This window comes from Elgaria multicarinata, chromosome 9 (genome assembly GCF_023053635.1).
Source record: "Elgaria multicarinata webbii isolate HBS135686 ecotype San Diego chromosome 9, rElgMul1.1.pri, whole genome shotgun sequence".
Classification (NCBI taxonomy): Eukaryota; Metazoa; Chordata; class Lepidosauria; order Squamata; family Anguidae; genus Elgaria; species Elgaria multicarinata.
This window is the reverse complement of record NC_086179.1, coordinates 86271058-86296216: the sequence shown is the minus strand read 5'-3', so window position 1 is coordinate 86296216 and position 25159 is coordinate 86271058. Positions and strand designations below refer to the sequence as shown.

At 42.7% G+C, this 25159-nt stretch overlaps 1 protein-coding gene across 2 annotated transcripts in view; it reads right to left on the bottom strand.

Moving 5' to 3' along the window:
• Positions 1-5620: 5620 nt before the first annotated feature.
• Positions 5621-25159, bottom strand: part of CDC123 (cell division cycle 123) — a 535395-nt gene continuing 515856 nt past the window's right edge. For both annotated transcript variants that reach the window (XM_063134258.1, XM_063134256.1), the window contains exons 8-14: positions 24176-24224; positions 23075-23150; positions 21147-21269; positions 15448-15476; positions 10654-10782; positions 8863-9000; positions 5621-5821 (exon numbers count right to left, since the gene is read on the bottom strand). In XM_063134258.1, the coding sequence (XP_062990328.1) occupies positions 5789-5821; positions 8863-9000; positions 10654-10782; positions 15448-15476; positions 21147-21269; positions 23075-23150; positions 24176-24224 (577 nt within the window). In that variant the 3' untranslated portion in view covers positions 5621-5788. The remainder of the gene's footprint in view (positions 5822-8862; positions 9001-10653; positions 10783-15447; positions 15477-21146; positions 21270-23074; positions 23151-24175; positions 24225-25159) is intronic.

Here is a 25159-nt window from a genome sequence, read left to right as displayed (position 1 = left end):
AATAGAACCAGGAATTTGCTGGATTATGGTGCTAGGTTTCTCTGATTGCAACCGAAAAAATAGATAGAACAGAAGCAGATGTGTGGCATGGTACCAGTTTATTCATTCCCATCCTGTGGTTTGTGTTGTTTTTTAAAAAAAAGGCTTCCACAAGCATGAAATCATTACATCTCTCATCCTTCATTGCAGCTGCCTTAGGCTACCTACCTTATTATGCATCTCTCGTATACCGAGCCATACACAAAATAATGAAAAGTACTTCAAAGTTTAATAATAAAGCAGACTTCCATGGCAAACTAACATGATTTATATACTGACTGTGCAGCCATTTGCCAGAGGCAATAATTAAGAATTATCTTGATTTATGCTTCCTAGTAATGTAATTGATTTTACAAAAATTAAATGCAGAGCTGAGAGAGAGTTAGTTGAATCCAATCGTTCAAAAACATACATCAAAGAGAACCAGCATCAACTCACCTAGAACTGCTGCAGGACAAAAAAAGAAAAAAGCAAAAGAAAAAAAAAGCATTCAGCAATGTGGTTGGAACAATTTTTATGCACAAAGTTCTAAACATCACAGAAAAAGTAGATCACAGGCAACATTTTATATCCTGCATTCCAGCATAGTGAAATTCAGGCAGTGAACTTCTCCTTAGTTAGTGATTACAACAGGGCTGGCCCTCCCATAAGGCGGGGTGAAGCCCCTCCCAGGTGGCAGATTGGGAGGAGGGGCAAATTGTGCTTCTCTGTACACCCCCATCAGGAGGACCCACCTCCACCACCTCTGGCAGGAGCTCCAGAGAACACCACCAGCTGCTCTCCCACCATGGCATTTATCTCAGAGGAAGAGTGAGGCCAGCACGGCTCTCCAGAGCAACAGCCTGCTCAATGATGCTTGCAGGTGCTTTGGAGGGCCCCATCAGTCCTGCCCTCTGTTTCACTCTGGGCGTGAACCAGAAGGGGCGGGATCTCTGGAGAGCCATGTTGAAGCCAGTGTAACAGCAATGGTAAGGGCGGGGGACACAAAACAGCAAAGCAGGGGTGGGCAGTTTGGAGTGGACTGGGGGCCATCTTTGTTCCATCAGGCCCCCCGGCGGGTGCAAAAGCATTTTTTTTTAAAAAAAAAAAGCATCTACAGCACCAAAATGGTTAAAAATTGCATGCAAACAAGGTAAGGTGACCGTTTGAGTGCTTCGTAGTAGCTCCAGAAGCCATTTTGTTTTCAAAATATTTAGGGAGGTCCCCCAAAATTTTGGGGAGCATATGTTGCCCACCCCTGCGGTAAAGGGGAGGAGCGGAGGCAGTAAAGGGAAGAGGATGGGGGTGGGTCGCAATGCGATGGCGTACGGGTATGACACAGCAGCACATGCACTCTTCCTCCTCAGGCACGTCTAGACATGCCCATGGTGTGAAGAGGGATAGGGACAAAGAGAAGAGTGGAAAGATGTGGGGCAAGGAGCTGGAGGCCCTTCCTTCACCACACTGTTCCGTTTCCAGCCATGGAATTCCATGGGCAAATATCGTCATCAAAATCTCAAGAGAATTCTCTTCTTTGGAAATGGCCACATTTTGCACCTCTATCCCCTTCTAACATCGAAAGATCCACGCCATGTAACCCTTTGTTACCTCTGATGGGATGTCTCAGCTGGAGTCGAGGCTTTCGCCTTGGGGCTGTGATCTAGAGAAAGAGCCGCATAATATCATGAACAATCCCAGTGACCGTTTTATCTCCTGTCGGTCAGGAAGGCAAAACTAAGGGTTGCTATGAGAAACTAATTGTTATTCATGCATCCAAGCCTATTTCAAGAACTTGATGCTGAAGATTCATTGTAGAGATTGACTAATGATGAACACCAGGACTTTTAACCATGTAATTTCTTTATACAGCCTATGAGAATGTACCCAACAGAGCAATAAATTACATCTGTACACTTGGGAGCGGCTGCAGTCAGGAGCAAACATTCAAACAATATATAGAAGAGAGATGGAAACAGTCACCAAATTGCAGGCTTGTTCACACAATACGTATTCATCCCTTGATGATTGCAACTTCAAGTGATAACTTGCATTTTATGATGGTGCATTCACTCTAACGCACTCTTGCTCTCATGAACATCCCAGATAGAAATGGCAAATTATCTTACATGGTTTTTTTAAAAATAGTGCCAGTGCAGTTCATTCCAGATAGCAAGCATATTATAACGGGGTGTAAAGAACTCAAGTGATGTACGCACACGTGTAAACCCGCCCTAAGCCCTTCTTCACAGCAAAATTATCTAGGCACCATCTACCCCGATCAATGAATGCAATCTAGGCTATGGTGCATTACAAGCAGAAAGCAGGATGCGGAATAATGGGCTCAAGTTACAGGAAGACAGATTCCGTCTGGACATCAGGAAAAACTTCTTGACTGTTAGAGCAGTACAGCAATGGAACCAGTTACCTAGGGAGGTGGTGGGCTCTCCCACACTAGAGGCGTTCAAGAGGCAGTTGGACAACCATCTGTCAGGAATGCTTTAAGGTGGATTCCTGCATTGAGCAGGGGGTTGGACTCAATGGCCTTATAGGCCCCTTCCAGCTCTATGATTCTAGTTTACTTGCTGAAAGATACTGCTAAAAAAAAGTGCTTCAGTTTGATCCAAGCCAAAGAAATCCAAGCCATATGCGTTGGGAAAGGCAACAAAATGTTTTACTTCTGGTACAACTGCTGAAAACCACTTTGATTGCTCTCTGTGTTATGGTAGTACTTAGTAACGCTAAATGTTATAGGCATGACTAGGGGGGTCTTCCTTGCAGCCTCTTCTCCCTGTCAGCACCATTAAAATATTTAAGGGGGGGGGGGATTGCATGCACATTGGGTATTGCCCAAACCTCTGGGATTATGAAGGACAAAGACCCCTGCCTAATTGGCCTGTGCAAAAAGGCTGCCAATCTCCTTAGTATCAGAAACCAAAACCTCCCCTCTCACTCTGAACACTTATGGCTCTACTTAGTGTTAGAAATAGATAAACATGTCACTTTTTCAATGTTATGTTGTAAAGAGATATAACCAATGGATTATATAGATGTTATAAGAGAAATATAATGGCAAATGTATAATCAAAACAATTTTATAAGGATTTCTGAACGGGGTCAGCTAAATGCGATGTTATATGAAAAACAGGAAGGCACGACAACTGATGGAGGATCTTTTTCTGTAGAGATAATAGAGCAAAGGAAATAACTGTAAGAACTTACAGAAAAACAGGAAGGCATGACTGAAGCCCCTTTGTGAACAGTTAAAAATTTATGGCCTTGTGGTCATGATAGGGGAAGAGAAACATATCTGTTGTTTGAACTCATGACCTTATGGGAGGCAGGAAGGTAAATAAGGGAGGAGTTACAAAGCCTACTGGGATAGGCTGTAACCCCTTGAGTCTCTGACCAATTGAGAGACTAGGGAGGGACCGCTTCGGCCGGGCTCAGGAATAAAAAGACTATGCACTAACTGGTGGGTGTGCCTACCTGCCTAGACACCCAAACTTGCAAGTTTGCTTAATAAAACTTTCACCATTTTTGTCCAAGCAATTTCATTTCAAAATCGTGTTTCTAACATTAGCAACTGGTTCTCCCCAAGTGTTACTTTGAGAAGTGTGCAAGGGATGGTTGGCCGGCACTTCAACCCCCAATGCTTCAAATGGTTGGGCAGCAAGTTCTGTTACTCCTTTCTCCACATCTTTTTTGCCTCTAGATTGGTAAGAGGGAGAGGAAGGCTTCCCTGCAAGGGGGCGGAGTTTGGCCAAGGCAGCTCCTCTATTTTCTGACTCCTAGTCTGGGACTGCACAAGTTGACCATAGTTACAAATGTTATGCTTAACTATAATCATTTATCCAACTCTCCGGCTCCCCATCCCCCGAACGATTATTCACTAATAAAGAGGTGTTGTGGTATGTCATAACCGTCTTACTATACACCTCATCTGCTCTCTTTCTTAGGATAGAACGGCTGTGCCAAAATTTTCAGTATCAATAAAATGAATATTTATGCGGAAAACCTGTATAAATTATATCACACACAAAGCATGTTTGCACATATTTAAACAACTTTATTTTGATTGTCATGTGAAGGAGCCAACAGAGACATGCAGGACAATGAACCCTGCCCCCAGATAACCCACTCAAACCCCATTCCCTCCCAACCCGTGCTTTAATATTGCATTAAATTTTTAGACGTGTGTTCACAGACAAGAGCCAAAGGCTTGCTGCTGCCTTCTGTTTCCAAAGACGCAGACGGTTAAGATGCGGAATTCTATACCTAGCACTAAGTTCCAACCTGAGGCATGCAGGTGAAGTGTCCTTCACTGAAGTACTTACAAGTTCTACTCCGGTGTGCAGCTTGTGAGACTCCAGAATCCAGCTTTGTCACTGGAAGTCAGCGGCTTGGTATAACTTCTACCAGCTAAGACTGCTACCCCTCCTGGATAGGGATAGCCTGGCCATGGTAACTTTCAGATTAGATTACTGCAATGTGCTCTATGTGGGACTGCCTTGGAAGTCTGTCTGGAAACGTCAGCCGGTTCAAAACAAGTGGCCAGACTTCTGACTAGGACCACCCGAGGGAAACATATCTCACTGGTACTTTAGCATCTTCACTGGTGGTTACTGATTTGTTTCCAATTTCAATTCAAAGTCCTGGTGTTTACCTTTAAAGTCCTACACAGCTTGGGACCAGAGGACTTGAAGGATTGCGTGCCTTAGCGCCCATGCACCTCCTCTGGGTGCCCTTACCTTCTGAGGTGGTGTCGGGGGGTGACTGGATCTTCTCAGTTATGGTGCCCTCTCTATGGAATTTTGTTTTATCTTTGCCTGGCACCTACTTTTGATCTCTTCGAGTGCCAGCCAGACAAATACATTTTAATTCCCAGACATTTCATTCTTTAAGCTGTAATAACTTTAACTGTGTCTGTTTTTACTGTCAATCATTTTTTAGCCTGCTTATTGTTGTTTTACTGTTTTGCATGAGTTTTACGTGTTCTGAACAATCCTGGGAGATATTTATACTGAAGGGCAACGTAGACATGAATATTAAATATTCTGACTCATTTCTGCCACAGCAAATTCTCCCTGTGAGCCACAGAGATGGGCCGGGGGGGGGGGGCAGGCGGAGGGAAGGGAAGGCCTGAACTCCGTAAACTACAACCATGCTGCAAGTACCAAAGCAGCAGGGAATTTCGAATTCCTTCTCCTCACACAAATGGAATAATACCCCCACCCCTCCCCCAAATTCACTGAAGTAGCCTCCCTTCACACCAGTGGTTTGGCCGTTTTCCATCTCCCACATGCTATATTATCCTTCTACTCCAGTCAGCTCCCTTGCAAAGCAGTAAAAGGCAGCCCTGGCAAACACTGTGGCTGTGGAAAGTCTGGCTTGGCCTTTTAAGGGGAGCACAGGGTCATGGCAGCTGCCAGTTCTGCCTTTAAAGATCAAATGTGGATTCAGAGGATACCGCTATGGCAGGAGCAGCAGTCTCTTGGAATGGCGGGTTATGAATGCACAGGGGCTTATAATGCTTAGTTATGAGGGAGGGGAGACCCAGCAGCATAGGTCAGGGGCAGCTGTTCCCAGAATAATTACTGGCAAGTCAGCTGAAAACAGATTTATTCAATTAAATGCCCACGCAAGGTTGGAATCAGCTCAGTTCTGGGAGGATAATATAAGAAGCACATTGTCTCAAAGCCGATGCTGTGAAAACGTTATCTTTCCCCGCGAAGGTGCAGCCTCAGTTCTTGTTTCAATTTTATCCTGCCCTTCATGACTCTTCATCATCTTGCTGACTTCTTTTCTGGTAAGACAGTTGAGAAATTGAGTTGATATCGTAAAGCCAATTGCATTCCGCATTACAAGTATTATCCAGTGAAGCGGGACATTAAAACACACAAACAAATACACAGCATTTCTCGGGCACACAAAGAAACAGAAACAACACTTGGTCATCTCTAGCTTTAAAAACCAACTAAAATAGTCCAGTTTGTCTCATCTAATATTGGAAATTGATCACCATCATCCACAAAAATAATTTGCATTAAAAGCCACAGAATTCCAGGACAGCGATCAATTATCATAGGGTACGAACACCCCCCAAAAATGTTTTTTTTTTAATCTGAACAAGGAAATCTCCTTTAAAGCAAAGAACGTAAGGAAACTGAAGACAAATGACTTCCTGGTTGAGTGACAGTACACTCTTCTCTGATTCAAAGGCTTTCTGACGATATCACAGAATCCCCTGTTCAATCTATCACTCTCCTCTACTTTTGGAACTGATGGGATGGATCATTACATACATACATGGCTTAGCACCCACTCTCTTCCCTATCAATACCAGCATTTGTTGTTGTTGTTGGGACATAATGAAGACTTTGATCAAGGTCTGTTAATGGATTGATCGGCCTTGTTGCATTACTCCAGCGGTTGTATAGAATGGCTTTGCCCCAATTTTTCATAATGGGACCATAACATGTTATAATCCAGCGCCAGTCGTTTAAATAAAGTAATTAGTAGGTAAACCAGCAACTTCTTAGATAATGCCAGAAGCCACTTTTGCATGCTTTGGAACTAAAAACTTCACGATCTGTAGGCTAAAACATTTGCACCTTTTTTTTTTAATTAAGCCCTCTGTTCCACCACCAAGAGGCCTTCTGTAAAGCTCAAAGGCACTTCCAGTAATTAGATCAAGACTGGGTTTAATAAGTATACAAGTTGCACTACAAAGTATTCCACCATAAGTAAATGGATGTTTGTCAGAACAATAGTTCAAATGAATACATTTTAGGGTGTTTTTTTCTGAAGTCATTATGAACTCAACAACAGCAAAGGACTTAATTAAATGTTTTGATGAGATCTCAGTCTATGCACTTCCAAGTGTTATTTAGCCTTTTCCTTGTGCCTGAAGAGTGATATGATTAATCTTGTTAAAAAGTCAGATAGGTAGCTGATTGATTTTAAGGGAAAACCCTGATGTCTTCCACTGTGTGATCAATATACCTGATTTACAGAGGGGGGAAACTGCCAACCAGTTACCAAACAGAATGAATCCAGGCCTAGTCTAAGACTGACTACGACAGGGATGGACAGTTGTTTTTGAGATCTGAAAGTGGCTGGAGAGAGCTTTCTCCAGTATTCATTTTCTCCAACGCTGCCTCTGGAAACTCAGATTTTGAAAACGATCAAAGGCAGGGGTCTTCAACATGGTGCCCGTGGGATCCAATGTGCCCTCAGGGACCTGCCAACCAAGCTCCCTCCCGCTTCTGTTTTTAAACATTTTTGCTGGATTTTTTTTTTAAATAAAAAATGTTCTAATAGGAAGGCTACGATTCTATAAAGCAATGTGCTGGCCACCAGCACTATTTTTTTTATTCCCAAGAATGTCTCTAGGGCATTCTTTGGGGGCTAGAGGGGGTGTTTTATCTAGGCTGGGTATGTGTTGCCTGGCTTTTTTTGGTTTTGGTGTCATGCATGTGTTGTTTATAATTGTTCGATTCTAAGGCTATTCCCATATTACATATTCTGGTAAAAGTAAAAGGAGTGTATTCACCACAAACAGAAATCCATTTTTCAAATCACCTTCAAACAGTCTGGAAAAATTATAGACTATCCCCATCTTTGCTCTTACGTGAATAAGTAATATGGGAATAGTATCAGTGTTCTATTTTCTTTATATTAAAAGACTGATCTACTTTTTTTGTCCAGTCGCCCAGAAAAAAAGGATGCTGGGGTGGTAGGGAGCATCCTTGGAGGGCAGGAGGGGGTGTTTTATCTGGGGGGGGCGGTGTTGGCTGGCTTTTTCCGTTTACTCTGCAACGCCACCCCCTCCCACACAAGGCTTTGACGCGCACACCTCCCTCAGGCTAAGCACCACCATTTAAATACCTGAGGAAGGGGTAAAAAGAAAAGTATAACCTTTCCTTTATAGCAGAGGGAAAAGGTAAGGAGATTTGGAAAAGGCTTTTCTGTGAATATAGCAGGCTGAAGGTTTAATGTAATGTGTTTATTTATGAACCAATAGAGCAGGAGACACAGCCAAACTGACATGTGGTTTTATGGTAGCAAAATAAAGAAAATGTTTATTGTTGTTTACAGTTCTTAGTTCCTTCAAATTCTATTCAAAATCCTGCCTGTTCTTAAGAATACTGGTAGTAACCAATCTAATAATAACAATCCTTAGTCCTTATGATCTTATTTTCACTCACTCCTCACACAACTCCTGACAAGAAATCACACAGCAAAACACATCTACCCTCCAAACCCAATCGCCAACCGAACACACCTTAGACCACTCAGCTCCCCCTATATAGGCTCCTCCCCCCTTTCCACAGCATCACCAGCCACACCCACTCAACCCAACATTCTGTACTCTCTAGACATACTCACTCCAGACATCCCTAAGGGAATAGAAATGTGGGTAACGCCACAGTGTCATGCATGTGTATATTACTGTTTGTAAGTGTATTCTATTGACAAGGCAACGTAGGGTGACAGAGCTCTATGGTGGTGGGAAAAGGAAGTGAAAAGCCTGTGAAAACCTGACATAAAACAGGAGAAATATCATTTTCAATATCTTGGTCACTGCACTGCTCCTAACCTATTAGTTTAAAATCTGAGGCTCAGGATGCCCCACCTCAAAGACAACAAAGGAACTAGAAAAGGTTTAGAAAAGGGCAATGAGAGTGATCAAGGAACATTTTTTTCTGTCAGGAAATGATGAAAGGGCCCCTTTTTTTTAGAAGAAATATGAAGGGGGAGGACATATTAGAGGTGTACAAAGTTGTGAACCAAGTGGGGAAGAGAGACATATTTCATCATCTCTTAATTACAAAATTTACTTACCAGTTTCAGCAAGTCTATTAATTTGTGAACGTCTTCTCCAGTGGAAAGGTCTACGAAATCTTTGGGTAGCCTGTAGCTGAGATAGGGGCTAGGCTGGACAGTCAGGTCGCTGTTTGTACAACGGAATGAGGGACAGTCCTAGTTTGGAAGAGCACGGGAGTGGGTGATAAGGAAGAAATGTCAGCTGAAGATCACTATTATGTTTATCTGCAATTTGCAGTGCTACTTAGGTGAACCGACAATGCAGCCTGGAATATAATCAAAAGGTTTTATTGGAAAATCTACTCAATGGCTTTTAAAATGCACATTTATTACAGTGTCTTCTAAATGGACTTTGCGTTAGGAGAAATGTCTCAAAACATTTCAGAATACTTCAGTATTTCCAGGGGACAGAATGTGAAGAATCTGTAAAAACCCTGGTCAACGAGAGATTTCCAAGAAGACCACTTTGAGAATGGAGTCACACTAGGTGGACTGCTAGCAGGCTCTACTGCCACAAATGCAACTCTCTCCACACCCTCTACTGGTAAGGTGGAAGGGATGGATACTCCACAGGGAGCCGGACCTGGCCCAGGGGACTCCATTTGCCATCTTCTACTATAAACAGGGATCAGAACTCTCAATATCTGAGCTTGTAAATATTAAAAACGAAATGGAACTGGGAAATATGGACAATTGTGGAAGACAACCCAACATGATGAACAAAGCCAAGTTAAAAAACACACAACGGAACATTGTTAAATGTACAAAGAGAATGTTCATGAATTAAAGTGAGTTAAACCAAGGCCCTTTCTACACCTTAGGGTTATCCCAGGAAAATGGAGGGATCCCTGCCTGCCCCCGGGATCCCCTGTGTGGCATTTGGACGCACAGGAACGTTCCCAGGACGATCCCGGAATAGAGGGCTGGTGTAGACATGCCCCAAGTATGATATTACTTTTCAAGGTTAATGTTAAATTGCCAGGGGTGTGTGTGTGCGTTGACTGGAAAATGAATTAAAGTTGAAAAATACAATCAGCTTGGGAAAGGTTTGTCACTCTGAATGCCTTTCAGTTTTCAATCTCCTGCCAGCTGCCTGCATCATACATATGCAGGAGTTCAACAAAGAGAAGGCATGGAGGATACTTCCTTTTCACTCCTGCTGCTCAAATACAACAGTGGAAGAGGAAAAACAAGGACACAGTTTATTTTAGCCTGCAGGACCTATCCAATTTTTATCAAAGTTTGGCAAAACTTTTGGACCACTCCGTTCGTAAGGAAAAGAAACATTTTTTAAAAAATTAAGACGAACTGAGATATTCCACAGAATACCCTAATAATACATCTTCCTTTACCCTTAGTCATGCATATACCCCATGAAATTTCACCGTTAGCGGCCCAGATGATCTGCAAAGGGGCAAAATGAGATTTGGGGCCAAATAGATTTCTCGTCCTCATCCTTTGGATAACAGAAAAGTTGACTAGCCCCACCTTAGTGAATGAGTTGTATGAGGGGGTGATAAAATATTAGACAATGGCAACGTTAGAGAGGAATTGGTAATAATGCTGGATGGTCCTGTCAGGTGCTGCTCAGAGATAAATCAATTCTCATTGAGAATCTCTTTGAAAAACAGAAAATAGACACTGCCTTGTAGCTTGCCTTCAATAGAAAATCCAGATACTCATTTCCAATGGGACAAAATTGCTCTAATGGAGATTAAATGGAGCAAAATGAACCTTGATGTCCAGACAAGTTATATTTGCTGCCAGTTTAAGAGAAGAAGAAGCAACTATCCCCTCTGTTTTTCTTACTTGTTCCATGGCTGCAGCTTCACTTTGGTCTTCTTTCAAACTGTTTCCAGACCTCAGCTCCTCCCATGTAAACAGCAGAGAATCCGTTACTTCCCCAAATGGATTAAAATCAATTAACCACACTCGACCCTGCAGAAAAAAAAACGGTAGAGGTAAAACAGAAACCTGGTCATAGAGAGGACATCCAAGAAACCTTTGGAACGCAATATGGACCCAAATGCTTACTAATAAAATTCATGTTGCCATTAACTGTGCGTGCTCAATCAATGCACCTATATTTTAAAGTGTTTTCGGGTTTAACACTGAACATGCAAGAGAAGCCTGGCCTGTCAGAGATCTTCTTTCATCAGAATTAATTCGGAAAAGTACGCAAAGTTCAAGCTTTCCATTTGTTCTGTGTAGACCTCTTAGGTGGCCTTGGAAACACATCTTCAAGATGCGAGAATTTCACCTTGACGATCCAAGATGCTGCTATATTTCCTTCTGCATTTCCTACTGTGTATAGAGCCAGGGATTATAGTCAGTACGAAGAGTGAATGGCATCTAGGAAATGTTCTTTACTGTCAGTCGCCTGCTTCCTCTTAGGACCTAAGACTTAGGTAGTCCGAATCAAAAGTTCCCAAGACTGGTGCAAGGAGGGCAAACAATGTGAGAACAACCAATCAGGAAGGGTGACATGGTGATGCATGATGTCATCCCAGAGTGCAGGACACAGAATAATGGGCTCAAGTTACAGAAAGCCCAACTCCTGTAACATCAGGAAAAGCTTCTTGACTGTTAGAGCAGTATGATAATGGAACCAGTTACCTAGGGAGGTCGTGGGCTCTCCCACACTAAAGCCATTCAAGAGGCAGCTGGACAGACATCTGTCAGGTATGCTTTAAGGTAGATTCCTGTATTGAGCAGGGGGCTGGACTCGATGGCCTCATAGGCCTCTTCCAACTTTACTATTCTATGATTCTATGCCGAAATACACAATTCCAAGCTACAGCTCTCAAGATACTCGCCAATATTACACATGTGGAAAAACTCGTATATATGGAAGAAGATCTTGAATTAAAGGAGAACTCTCACCTGGATTCACGTGGATGAATTTGTTGCTTCCCAAGTAAATATCAAATTCAGTTAGGGTAAATTTGCCCATCACTTATTATGTGCAATCTTTCCAAGCATAGGCAGCACTCTTTCATGTCTTGGATCCCAACCCACATGATTTGGTCACATCAAGAACCAGCGGTTACCACAGTCTGTGTTGTGGTTTGAAAAGTCTTGAGGTTGTATGGCTTTATGAAATGCAAAGCCTTTGAACTATGATGTATGCAGTTTGCCTGTTCAGAACATTTTGGAATCAGCGATAGGAAAGTTTCCACATCATTGAAAATGTGTACAGGCAGGTCATTATCCCAGTGTTTATGACCATGTTAAGTTGTCTTGTCAATATGAGCCATTGAAACGTGTCTTTGCTGCCACCAGGGCGACAAATTTCCCTCCTTTTCAATAAATAATTTTCAGGATTTTAAGAGCTTGCAGTCACACAAAAGAGAATCAGATGCTACACATGGGCTACAAGTGATCTTCTCCAGCAGAAAGAAGCTCTGTCCCCATTCAGAAGATACCTTAAACCATGGCTTTAACCACAGTGAATAAAGCAAAAGGCCTTATTTACCATGGTTAAAGCCATGGTTTAAGGTGTCTTCTGAACACAGTCTGGCTTTCTGGCTTTCACCATGCTTAAAGCCATGGTTTAAGGTGTCTTTTGAATGGATCTGTTGATACTAAAGATGACTTTGGAAATGCTGAATGGACATGGAAGTTCTGCAGTCCCAATGTCAGGGTCATCGTCCCGTCCCCCCAAATCCCTTGAGCATACTCTAAAATGAGTGAACAATCCCTTGGTGACCTTGAACAATGGCCAATAGCTCAGAAAAACAATTATTAGCTCATCGTGGCCCAGCAACAGATTTGCAATGTGAGCAACGAACACCTTTGCTCTGTAACGGCACACATGAAAGAGAAAGCTGCTTAATAGCAGGTTTCTACTGCTAGCTCTCTCTAACCACCTATTAGTCACTGCACAAAGTACAAGCAAATATTAGGGTTCCAACACATTTCGGGAGTTTAAGTGCATTTTTCTGCCCGCTTCTTGACATCACAATTTTGTTAATAGCCAGCATTTTTGAGCTAGTATACAGGATTCTTCCTGTCGGAGGCGAGCCTTCCACTAAGGAATCATCTATGCAACCACTTTCAATGCCCATTACCAATCTGTGTAAATGTCTTTTCCCAAGCCAGACTCAAGCCTGCACATGGTTGAAAGGTGTCTCTGAAAACCTCATCAGGGAGCCCCTATTTGCCATTTCTGGTGCCAAGGTACACTTCAGACATTTATAGCCCAATCCTAAATACAGTTACTTCAAAGTGAAAACCACTGGTTTCAATGGCATACTCTTGCCAGAGATTAATCCCAAGCCTTAATAGAAATGCTCAGGATAAGCTAGAGCAGCTTTCTCCAACCTATACTGGCTGCAGTTGATGTCGTCCAACCCACCAAAGGGAACCACGTTGGGGAAAGTTGAGCTAGAGACACCAAACTATATATGTAGTTCTCTTACACTCAACACACTAATGAGAGATAGTCTGATTCTGTTTAAAAGGTGATTGTCATGGGCTGGTTCAAACATGCATGCGCATCACTTTTGGGCTATTGGAGGTTTTAAAAACTATTTTATCAAATGGATCGTAAGAAAAACTAAGATCAACATACAACAACAGTGGTGTTTTATTAACAATTCCCAGTACAACCCAGTTTCAAGATCCTCACAGTCCCCTTCAAATCCACCCTCCACTCCAGAAATGAAAAATAAAAGGAAAGAAAGAAAAAGTGTGTGTGAGAGAGCGTACACGCTGCATTTGAGTGCCTGTCAGTGCTGTGGAAGACTAGAGGAATCTAGTTGACAATCTCTAAAAAAAGTCCCCAAAAGTCCTGCTGTCCTTGAAATTCTCCTGTCTGGTATATTCAACCATTTCCTTTGCCATTCAGTCCAGTAAGTCCCTGGTGGTCCCAACCACAGGCTTACTAAGTGACTGACAGCAATGCAATATGAAGCATTTAGCCACAAGCATGGCTCTCAGAAACAAAGCTCTCTGAATAGATGGTATTTCCCACCCCCTGAAAGTGTATCACAGTAATACGTGCGCGTGCACACACAATATTAAGTGCCATATTGATTCTAAGTCTGCCCCTGGTGGCTTACACTGCTACCTCCCATCATCTACCCAGACACCGCCAATGCATGGAACTGGACCAGACTGCAGAATGGCCCGGTGGCTTCCATGTGTACACCAGCCATCGCTAATCACCACCTTGCGTACAATGCTTTTCAGTGCAGGGAATCCAGACATCCAGCTATTATCATGTAATGCAAGTCATCAAGTGATACAGCATACATGGAGGACTTGGTGGTTAAGTCACTGCATATATCACAAGTATTGTTGTTTCTGACCAGATTAAAGCAGTTTTGCTATTAGACACAACACCTGGCTTTGCACAATCATGGGGTGGGGTGGGGGATATAAGCCACGATTTTATTTATTTTATTTATTACATTTATATCCCGCCTTTTTTCCTCCAAGGAACCCAAGGTGGTGTACTGTTCTTGGGTGGCTTGTAACCACAGCAACAAGCCATTCCCACTGGATTTGCAAGACATGGAAAGCCGTGCTGACAAGGGTAATTGTGCAAATTCTCCTGGCATGCACAGTTGGGGAAATAAGGCACCAGGGTATATTTCCCTCTCTGTAATTGTGTGAACAAAGCAACTGACCACAAAAGATATTAACAGATGAATGACTGCTGACACTAGGGTGACCATATGAAAAGGAGGACAGGGCTCCTCCAGGGCTTTAACAGTTGCATAGAAAAAGGAATTTCAGCAGGAGTCATTTGTATATATGGAGAACCTGGTGAAATTCCCTCTTTAACAGTTAAAGCTGCAGGAGCAATACTAGAGTGACCAGATTTGAAAGAGGGCAGGGCACCTGCAGCTTTAACTGGTGTGATGAAGAGGAAATTTCACCAGGTTCTCCATATATACAAATGACACCTGCTGAAATTCCCTTTTCAATACAACTGTTAAAGATACAGGAGCCCTGTCCTCCTTTTCATATGGTCACCTTAGCTGACACTGAACCCACAGCTGAAGTTGCAGTGCAACAATTGACCAATTTCAGATATTCTTTACTATTTAAGCACCACTAGTTCACACAAAAATGGTCTCACTAAATAAGATGTTTGCTTAGCCCAACCTAAATGAAATAAACCCAAGTAGAAAAGAAATGAAGATTTGCCCTGGCAAGTATGAGGCAGCAATTTGTCAGAAGTCTTTAAATGTATATAAGCACATAGATGATGATGATGATGATGATTAAAATAAACTACAATCGTATTAAATTAGGGGTGCATAAGTCTCCTTCTGTCCCCCAAAATCTTAAATATAAAATAAAAAAACAAAGGAAATGGCATCCAGAGTAACCATTTCAAAGTCTTTTTGACACTTTTTGCTGTTCTGTAGCTGCTCCAGATGCCATTTTTTAAAATTTTAAAAAAGTAATATGTGTTTTGGACACCAGAGGGGAAGTGTGGCCCACGGTGGTGGTGGTGATGGTGGGAAACAGGGGTTGAAAATGGCTGCCCAATGTCCCAAAGTTGCCCACTCCTTAATCCCTTAGGCAGCATCAGGATTTGTACAGAACAAAAATAATGACACAACCTTCCAAACCAAGTGGTTCACTTACCATGCTGTCCCTGTAGACATCGAACACAACTGGAAAGAAAAAAAGGGGAGGGGAAGAGAAGAGAAGAGAAGAGAAGAGGGGAGGTTAATATCATGATTGAGTTTACAGAACTAAGGAAGGAAAGGAAAGGAACCTCTCGTGCAAGCACTTGAGTCATTGCTGACTCCTAGAGGGACGCCTGCTTTTGCTGACGTTTTCTTGGCAGACTTCGTAGCGGGGTGGTTTGCCATTGCCTTCCCCAGTCGTGGTTACCTTTCCCCCAGCTACCTGGGTACTCATTCTACTGACCTCGGAAGGATGGAAGGCTGAGTCGACCTGAGCCGGCTGCCTGAGAACCAGCTTCCGCTGGGATCGAACTCAGGCCGTGGGGAGAGTTTCGGCTGCAGTAACTGCCGCTTACCACTCTGTGCCACACGAGGCTCCTTACAGAACTAACTCAAAGCAAAACTGGGAAGCTGCTTCACACCTTTTGCTTTTAGGCCTTCAGAAGATGGAAGGTGCCCTTCTTAGGTTACATATAAGCGCTCTACCAAGGGCACTTAGGCTGCCCTGCCATTAAATGCCCTCCTTAGTTGTCTGCAAAAACTACTGTGAGACTACTAGTATACTTACACTAGCAAATGCAAAGTCCATTTTGCAAGCATAGGTATTGTCCTGCTGGAGCAAACCAAGACCTATCTAGTCCAGCATTTCCACCAGTGGTCCCAGATGTCTCTGGAATGTCACAAACAGGGGCACGAAGGTGCCATGCCAGCCATTCCCAATTTGCTTCCAGCAGCAGGTACTCTGCCTTAGTATATGGAGGGTATACCATAACTAATCGGTTAATGATGAATAGGTCGACCGTACTTGGTATCTGTTTTCTTTCTGAAACCATCTATGTTTGTGGCTTTTACACATCACCTTTTTTTATAGAACTACTGCTGTACATGGCCATAAAATAGTTGCTCAATCCTAAACAGCATATTGTAGAGCTAAAAAATAGAGACAGAAAAATGCAACCAAAGTGATGGAACATTTTTCTTATGTGGAAAAGCTAAAATGTGCCAGGCTTTTAATTTAGGGGGCAAATGACTAAAAGAGGATGACGACGACATAATATAAATTTATAAATAAATAAATTAGGAATGGTTTGGTGAGAATTATTTTTCATTCTTTTAGAACCACTGAATGAAAGATTGACCAATTAAATTGATTGGAAGACAGTTCAGAGTGGAAGAAGTTCATATGACTTTGCACAATGAATAGATTAATCGATGGAATTCCCTCCTCAAAATGTGGTGAAAGCCACCAGCTTAGAAAACTTTGAAAAGTATCAATCAAATTTATGAAGGACAAATTTATCCACGCTTATTAGCCTTAATAGTTAAATGGAAGCAACTTCAGTGGGACTTCATAGCATTGTAACATTAAGGTTGCAAACCTATGTACACTATGGGTTGGTCCCAGGATCTGCCCTCCACCAGAAGGACTGGATCTTCTCTGAGAGGATGGGATTTGCTTGCAGAAGGCCACTGAACCCAATTTTGGGGGATCCCCCTCCCCCATACAACAGCTCACACTATTCATAGAATCATAGAATAGTAGAGTTGGAAGGGGCCTATAAGGAATAATTTCGGCTATTGGGCGGTATAGAAATGCAATCAATCAATCTAGTCCAACCCCCTGCTCAATGCAGGAATCCACCTTAAAGCATCCCTGACAGATGGCTGTCCAACTGCCTCTTGAAGGCCTCTAGTGTGGGAGAGCCCACAACCTCCCTAGGTAACTGATTCCATTGTCGTACTGCTCTAACAGTCAGAAAATTTTTCCTGATGTCCATCTGGAATCTGTCTTCCTGTAACTTGAGCCCATTATTCTGTGTCCTGCACTCTGGGATGTTTGAGAAGAGATCCTGGCCCTCCTCTGTGCGACAACCTTTCAAGTACTTGAAGAAGGCTTTCCGTCTCCCCTCAATCTTCTCTTCTCCAGGCTAAACATGCCCAGTTGTTTCAGTCTCTCCTCATAGGGCTTTGTTTCCAGGGTCGCCTGACACTTTTTCTAGCATTTTCAGGGAACTGCCATGGGAAGCGGGGGGGGGGGGGGAGTCTACTTCCAACAGTGCAGTTGATTTAGCATAAATCTGATACAAACCATTACTGGGAGTAACTCTCCCCCCTCCGCCTGAAAGTCAGTGGGTACACAGATAGGATTAGCCTAGTGATTAAATCCATTGTTTCCATCTGGTTTTGAGCATGCTTACATTTCTCTGGACTGTACCCCATGTAATGAACTTAGGATCATCTGGTTACTGATTCATTAAGCGCATGTGCTGCATAAAGGGCGTCCTTTCATTCTTTGTCAAAGTAGGATAGCCCCTCACAGGAAATTCCTTCAGGGCACTGACCATTCCTGATCCTCCAAGCATGTCCTCTGAAACCCTCTCAGGAAATTGTGTTCTCAAACTGAGTTCAACGTTATTCACTTTGGGGATATCTAAAAAATCCAAATTACAGCTCTATGTGAACCGTACTTTTGCTTAGCTAAACTGCAGTGATGATGATGATTTACATTTATATACCACCCCATAGCTGAAGCTCTCTGGACGGTTTACAAAAAGATTATCAGATAACTTTAGATGTCAGACAAGGCGACAGCAAGTTCTATCATAACATATCTTTTAGGCACATTGTAACATAATTTGCATTATGTTCCAAAATTTAATGTTGGAAAAAAATAATAATTGCTAGTTGCAAACACTACTGTATGTAGAGAGAAAAGATTTGGGGAAATCTGCATTTTGTAGAAAGCTCCCTACACCCTCTATGAAAAATACAGATTTGTAATTCCTTCTCCAGGCATAATAAGAACAAGAGCCCAATTTTTAAACTTTGTAATATAATGATCCTGTGTGTGTGTGTGTGTGTGTGTGTGTGTTTATATTCAGGCACACATCACATCCAAATAACAATTCCTAGGCTAACTCAGGAAATGTCACAGCTGAGCAGGTGTGCAAAAGTGCCATGTCTCCTGCACACTTGTCACTTTCGCTTTCAACTAAGAGCCCAGGAACATTCCTGGGTTGTCATTATGACATCCGAACCTGGAACTCTGGGTTGTTTAGGAGTTAAACAAACCGGAGTTTAACCCAACAACAAACTATGGGTGATCGTTGAGTAAACTGGGTTGTTTAACCCCAAAACAACCCAGAGTTCCAAGTTCAGATTTCTTGACAACCAACTAGAAACATTCCTGGGTTGTTAATTGAAAGCGGAAGCAATGAGAGCTGGGTCAGATAGCCAGACTCGGTTGAGTGAGTTTTATTTCCGTTGCAGTTTTTAGTGAAGCTGTTTATAGTGGCTTTATGTATTTTATTGATATCTATGACTAACATCTGTGCTGCTTTGAGGGCTTCTCTGGCACTAAAAGGGGGTTAACATTCATATTTCTGCCCATCCACTCCCCTGCCACATAAGGCTGAGCTTATAGAGTCTCCTAAATTCAAAAATCAGTTACAAATTAGCTGACTTAAAGATTATTTATTTTACTAAAGAGTATCATGTGTCTAACCTTATTTTTTATTTAGGGAACAAATGAAGAATGTAAACGGTTCTCTCCATTCTCTGTAGTTCAGGACTGAATCACAGTTTTACCCATAAAGTTTTGAATAAAATAATCTTGGGCTATGAGTATCTCTTTGACACTATATGAGAACTTGGAGGGGGAAACACATGTAAAAGAAGTGAAATCTTTGATGCTCCAAGAGGAAGTACTTCTGTAGCTATTTATTTATTTATTTATTTATTTAGAATATTTATATACCGCTCCTCATTGAAAAAATTTCGGAGCGGTGTACAAGGTAAAATGAAAATAAAAACAGAATAAAACAGTTAAAACAAAATTTAAAAAGAAGCAAAAAACAACAACACAGAAATCCAAGGCTGCATGTTAAAGAAAGGCTTCTTGGAATAAAGATGTTTTCAGGAGGCGCCGAAAGGAGTACAAGGTTGGCGCCTGCCTGACCTCCAGAGGCAGGGAATTCCACAGGAGGGGCACCACCACGCTGAAGGCTCTTCCCCTGGTGGATTCCAATCGGAGGATGGATCTAGGTGGAACCACCAGGACAAGGCCCTCGGATGACCTCAGTGACTGGGCAGGTTGGTAAGGGAGAAGGCGCTCTCTCAGGTATCCTGGTCCCAAGTTGTTTAGGGCTTTGTACACAAGTACAAGAACCTTAAACCTGGCCCGGTAGCGAATAGGCAGCCGGTGCAGTTCCCTCAGCAGAGGAGTTCCATGCTGGAAAGGGGCAGCTCCAGACAACAGCCGAGCTGTAGCATTCTGCACTAGCTCCAGCTTCCGGAGCAGCTTCAAGGGCAGCCCCACATAGAGCGCGTTGCAGTAATCCAATCTTGAGGTTACCAATGCCTGTACCACCGTGGTCAAGCTATCCCTGTCCAGGAGAGGGCGTAGTTGGCGAACCAACCGAAGATGGTAAAAGGCACTCCGAGCCGTGGCGGCTACTTGAGCCTCCAACGACAGAAATGGGTCTAAGAGTACCCCCAAACTACGAACCTGTTCTTTCAGAGGCAGCGCAACCCCATCCAGAACAGCCAATGAGCCTGTCTCCCGGACTTGGGAACCACTCACCCACAGGGCTTCCATCTTGCCAGGATTTAGTCTCAGTTTATTGGCCCTCATCCAGCCCATTACTGAGTCTAGGCACCGGTCCAGGACTTGCACAGCCTCACCTGATTCAGTTGTCACAGGGAGATAGAGCTGCGTGTAATCAGCGTATTGATGGCATTTAGCTCCAAATCCCCTAATGACCGCTCCCAACGGCTTCATATAGATGTTAAATAACATTGGGGACAAGATGGTGCCCTGCGGCACTCCATAGCTCAATTGCCAGGAGGCCGAGGACTGGTCACCCAATGCTACTCTCTGAAAACGATCCCGTAGGTAGGACCGGAACCACTGTAAAACAGTGCCTCCGATGCCCATCCCACAGAGTCGATCCAGGAGGATACCATGGTCAATGGTATCAAAAGCCGCCGAGAGATCGAGCAGGATTAACAGGGTTGCATTCCCCCTGTCCCTCTCTCGATAAAGGTCATCCATCAGGGCGACCAAGGCTGATTCAGTCCAGTAACCAGATTGGAACCCAGACTGGAATGGATCTAGATAATCAGTATCCTCCAAGAGTGCCTGCAGTTGCTCCGCCACAACCCTCTCAAGTACCTTCCCTAAAAAAGGAGTGTTAGCAACTGGGCGGTAGTTGCCTAATACCATCGGGTCCAGGGTGGGCTTCTTCAGGAGTGGTCGCACTACTGCCTCCTTAAGGACAGCAGGGACCACCCCTTCCCAGAGAGAAGCATTTATCACCCCCTGGACCCACCCAGTCAGTATTTTAGAACTAAAATACGCCAATTTTAAACTAAAAAGCAGCTTACCTGTCCAGTTATGTGAGTGGCTGCAGGTGAAACTTCAAAGGTAACTGTGACTACATACAGTATATTTCTCTGCTCCATATCCAACCCCACCCCATTCCATGTGTGGTCCTAGATGTGCAAGACTGCACATATAGCTATTTTCAGCAGAAACCATCTAACAAAATAACCAGGGAAGGGCATATGGCACTTCAGTCTTCCAAATCTATTTCAAAGAGAACCCTTAACTTTGAAAAATCATCTATTCCTTCCCAAAGTTATAAGGATACTTACAGTCTTCATTAAAGAATTTATACTGTATGTGTTTCTTGAAAAACTCCTGTATACACCTACAAATCTCTTCTTTTTGCTTAGAGATGTGTTCATAGTATTGAGTGTAGTCTCGCTGGGATATACCTGTCAGGGAAAGTATAACCACACAATTAGAATGTGAAGCTATTAAGACCAAGTTGTCCAAAATATGCTTGCAGCAATAGTTTCTTTGATAGACTAAAAAAAAGAATGTTCACTGTTTATTCATTCTCTTTGCTTACTTCCATAGAAGCTTCTGATCATCTTTTTGAAAACACATTCCAGGGGGTACAATGCAACCAAGTTGAGTTTCCCCCCCCCCTTAAAATAGTCCCTTTCCTTTACAAACCTCTAAAACATGTTTTGTCATACTTTGTACTAGGATTACCTCAGAGCTACTTTCCATCTACGAAAAGAATATTTTAAGAAGACAGCAGAAGTATTTTATGAAGATAGTGGTAGCAAAATGGAGGCTATTTCTGTGTTGCACATCCGGGTCCCCTTTAATCGTAATTCAGAGAAGCCACGAAATTAAGTTTAGTAAATCTTATTCTGAGGAGAGAGACCTCTTTATGAGAATGCAGTCCAACACATCGGAGGGGAGCTAAATTGGGGAAGGCTGGTCTATCAGAATGCCTTGAAGTGGAAACCGGGGAAGGCTTCCAAGAGACACATTCAACGTGAGCGTCCTCTTCCCTGCCAGAGGCTTATGTCATGGGGTGGGTGGGGGAGGTGTGGCAGTCATAGGGTGACCCTATGAAAAGGAGGACAGGGCTCCTGTATCTTTAACAGTTGCATAGAAAAGGGAATTTCAGCAGGTGTCATTTGTATATATGGAGAACCTGGTGAAATTCCTTCTTCATCACAGCAGTTAAAGCTGCAGGAGCTATACTAGAGTGACCAGATTTAAAAGAGGGCAGGGCTCCTGCAGCTTTAATTGTTGTGATGAAGAGGAAATTTCCCCAGGTTCCCCATATATACAAATGACACCTGCTGAACTTCTCTTTTCAATACAACTGTTAAAGTTACAGGAGCCCAGTCCTCCTTTTCATACAGTCACCCTAGGTAGTCATAACTCTCCCCTGCATTAGTGTGTTGCAGTGGATTTCTTGGTGGGGTGAGGAGCTTCACAGCATCTCACAATTTCCTCAATGCGGAAACAGAGAAACGCTCTAGGCAACGCGGCTAGTTTTGTATTACTCAGTAACAACCAAGGAGAAAATGTACACAGTTGAAGACATCAACAAGTTGTGGTTTTGAAACTTAGAGATTAGAGAGAAATTGTGGCTTGACACCAGATTAGAAATTAAGGCACTTCTTCGTTGCTTCAGGGCCACAGAGGACAGAGACACCATCGAGGCTTTTGCAAAATTCTTTCTGAATGCTATGAGAATAAGGTCTCTCCAGAATTGATTCTGCTGCACACTTCTCAAATTTGTATGTAACTTCGCCCTACTCTTTTGTATGTGTAAAGTCTGGTCAGTGACCGTAACAAAGTTGATGATGAGTTTTGAAACTGTTGTTGCAGGCCCTGAGTTCAAGGGACACGCCAAACTGAAACTAAAATAAATAAATCTGAAGAAATATGTATCAGACCTCAGATAATGCAGATGGATCAAGATAAAAATCCACCCACACTTTGTGGCCACATTTGATATTACGGATAGCGAAGTATTGCTGGGGTCTTTATATTTTGGTTTGGTTATTGTGAACTGCTTTGAGCATAAACGTATATGGGAAAGTGATATACAAATAAAGTGATTACTTAGGAGCATCTGCAACACCGGCGATGGGATCATGGCCATACTATCCATTCTTGCATATGAAAGGCATGACACTTGCTACGATAGTGCATAAAAGTAAGCAGGAGAACTGGCAGTGAATTGATGAACCATTACTAGTAACCTCACCTATAAGTTTGTTTTCCTTCACAAAGCATCTGAATTCTGCTCCAGGAATCAATTCGCACCATTTTCGGAGTACAAGCTATTGGAGGAAAACAAAATAAAAAAAACCCAAAACTAGATAACTGTTAATTAGCATAAAGGCACATACGCTCAACATCAGACGTAATTAGATTTTAAAATGTAGCGGTCACCAACAAGGAGACGACAATTTTCGTTTGTGCAATTATCTCAGCAAACGAGCCCAAGTAGCTGAAATGCTTAAGTGAGATTTTTGGCACATTTCTTTAACTGTGAGAAACGCTTAACTAATATGCAAATCTTTCTTTAGCCTCCATTGAGAGCCTACAACTTGTCCTGCAGGAAATCCCTGAGAGGTCCCTCTAATACAGCATTCTGTTTCCTGCACCAGAAGGCACTGGAGATTCAGAAACATGAACGCAGGAAGGCCGCCATGGGCTAACCTCTGCCAATTGGCCCCAGCTGTATCTGGCATTCAGATGTATAGCAAGAGCAACACCAGTGAACAAGTATTTTCACAAGGTGTACCCAAAAAGAGAAGGCGTGCTCTGCACTAACACACACACACACAGTTTGCAAAAAAACCAACAACCCACCTTTAAATAGTTCAAACTCCGCCAAAGTGAGAAGAGATAATGACTTCCCATCAGGGAAAGTTCATCCAAGGTAAAATCAAAGACTTTTGTTCCGTCCTTTATTATTAACTAATGAGGTGGCAGATTAAGAAGCCAGGTTAAGACTTTTCTCTTCTCCCAGGCAGTTAACATATGCTGAGGTGTTTGTTTTTTTAAAAAAAAACTGACCCCAGAACAGTTGTTTTAAATGGATATTGCTGTTTTTATGCTTTTGATGGTTTTACATTTCTGTATATTTGTTTTTAACGTTCACTGTTTTTAACTTTTGTAATCCGGCCAGAGAGCTTCGGCTATGGGGCAGTATATAAACGTAATAAATAAATAGCATTTTATTTATTTATTTATTTGGTTAAAAAGAAAAATATGAACGCAAAGTTATTGTGTTGCATTTACTATCCATCTCATGAGCCAAGAAAAAAAAAAGGATCTAGAAAAAGGAGCTTCCTCTTACCTCATATTCCAAACTGGGGTCAGGGGAATCATCGTTACAATGGATAAATCTGGAGGGAAAAGCACCTGCATTAGCACTTCCCTTTCATTGGCTTGTTTTTCAGAGCACGTCACAAGAGCCCCTAACATGAAAAACATGCCAATGGCATCCTGGAAAACGTTAATCAAGAAGTAAAATCAAGAGGTGGAAAAGAACGCTACACCTCCTTTTTACTTGTGCGTTAATTGTACAACGCGGATCCAGACTAAATAGGCTCCACAGCGATCGATGTGACCCACGTTCACCTAACATCAAACTGCAATCCTGTCCATGTCTACTCAGGCATACGGCCCATGAAGTTCGATGCAATTTAATCCCAAGTAATTATCAATACGACTGCAGCTTTATTTATTTACCGTATTTCGATTCTAAGACACACTTTTCCCCCCATATAAACATCTCTAAAAATGGGGTGCGTCTTAGAATTGCGGGTTACAAATTAAGTTTACAAATTAAGGTTACAATCCTATACACATCTGGGAATAAGTCCCGTTTGTTTTTGTTTCTTGCACAGAAAAAGCCAGGGGCTGAAAGCACTGTTAGCTAATCTCACTTCTTGCGTGAAACACGACCCTCATCTCAGGAAGAGCTGACCATGGATTCTACGAGGAACAAAGCTTGGTGTCAAACCTGAACCCAATACCAACATCTTCAGATCAAACGCTTAAGTTCTTGCACTCCCTTGTGAAACCTTTCCTGTCACATCAACAGAGGTCCAAACGCAGAACACCAGAGCTGAAGGCCTAGGCCTGTACAGAAGGCAGGGGTCTGGTTGTCTGGCTCTAAAATGGTGGTGCACTGTCTAGGAAAGTTTCATTGTGCACCCAGTACGTCCCAAAGCATGTGCCAGAGGCACAGGGTTTGCATGGGGATGAACATCTGGGGACGAGACAAATATATGTAACTCAACCAGGGGTCACAAACATGAAAATGGAGACAGGGCCT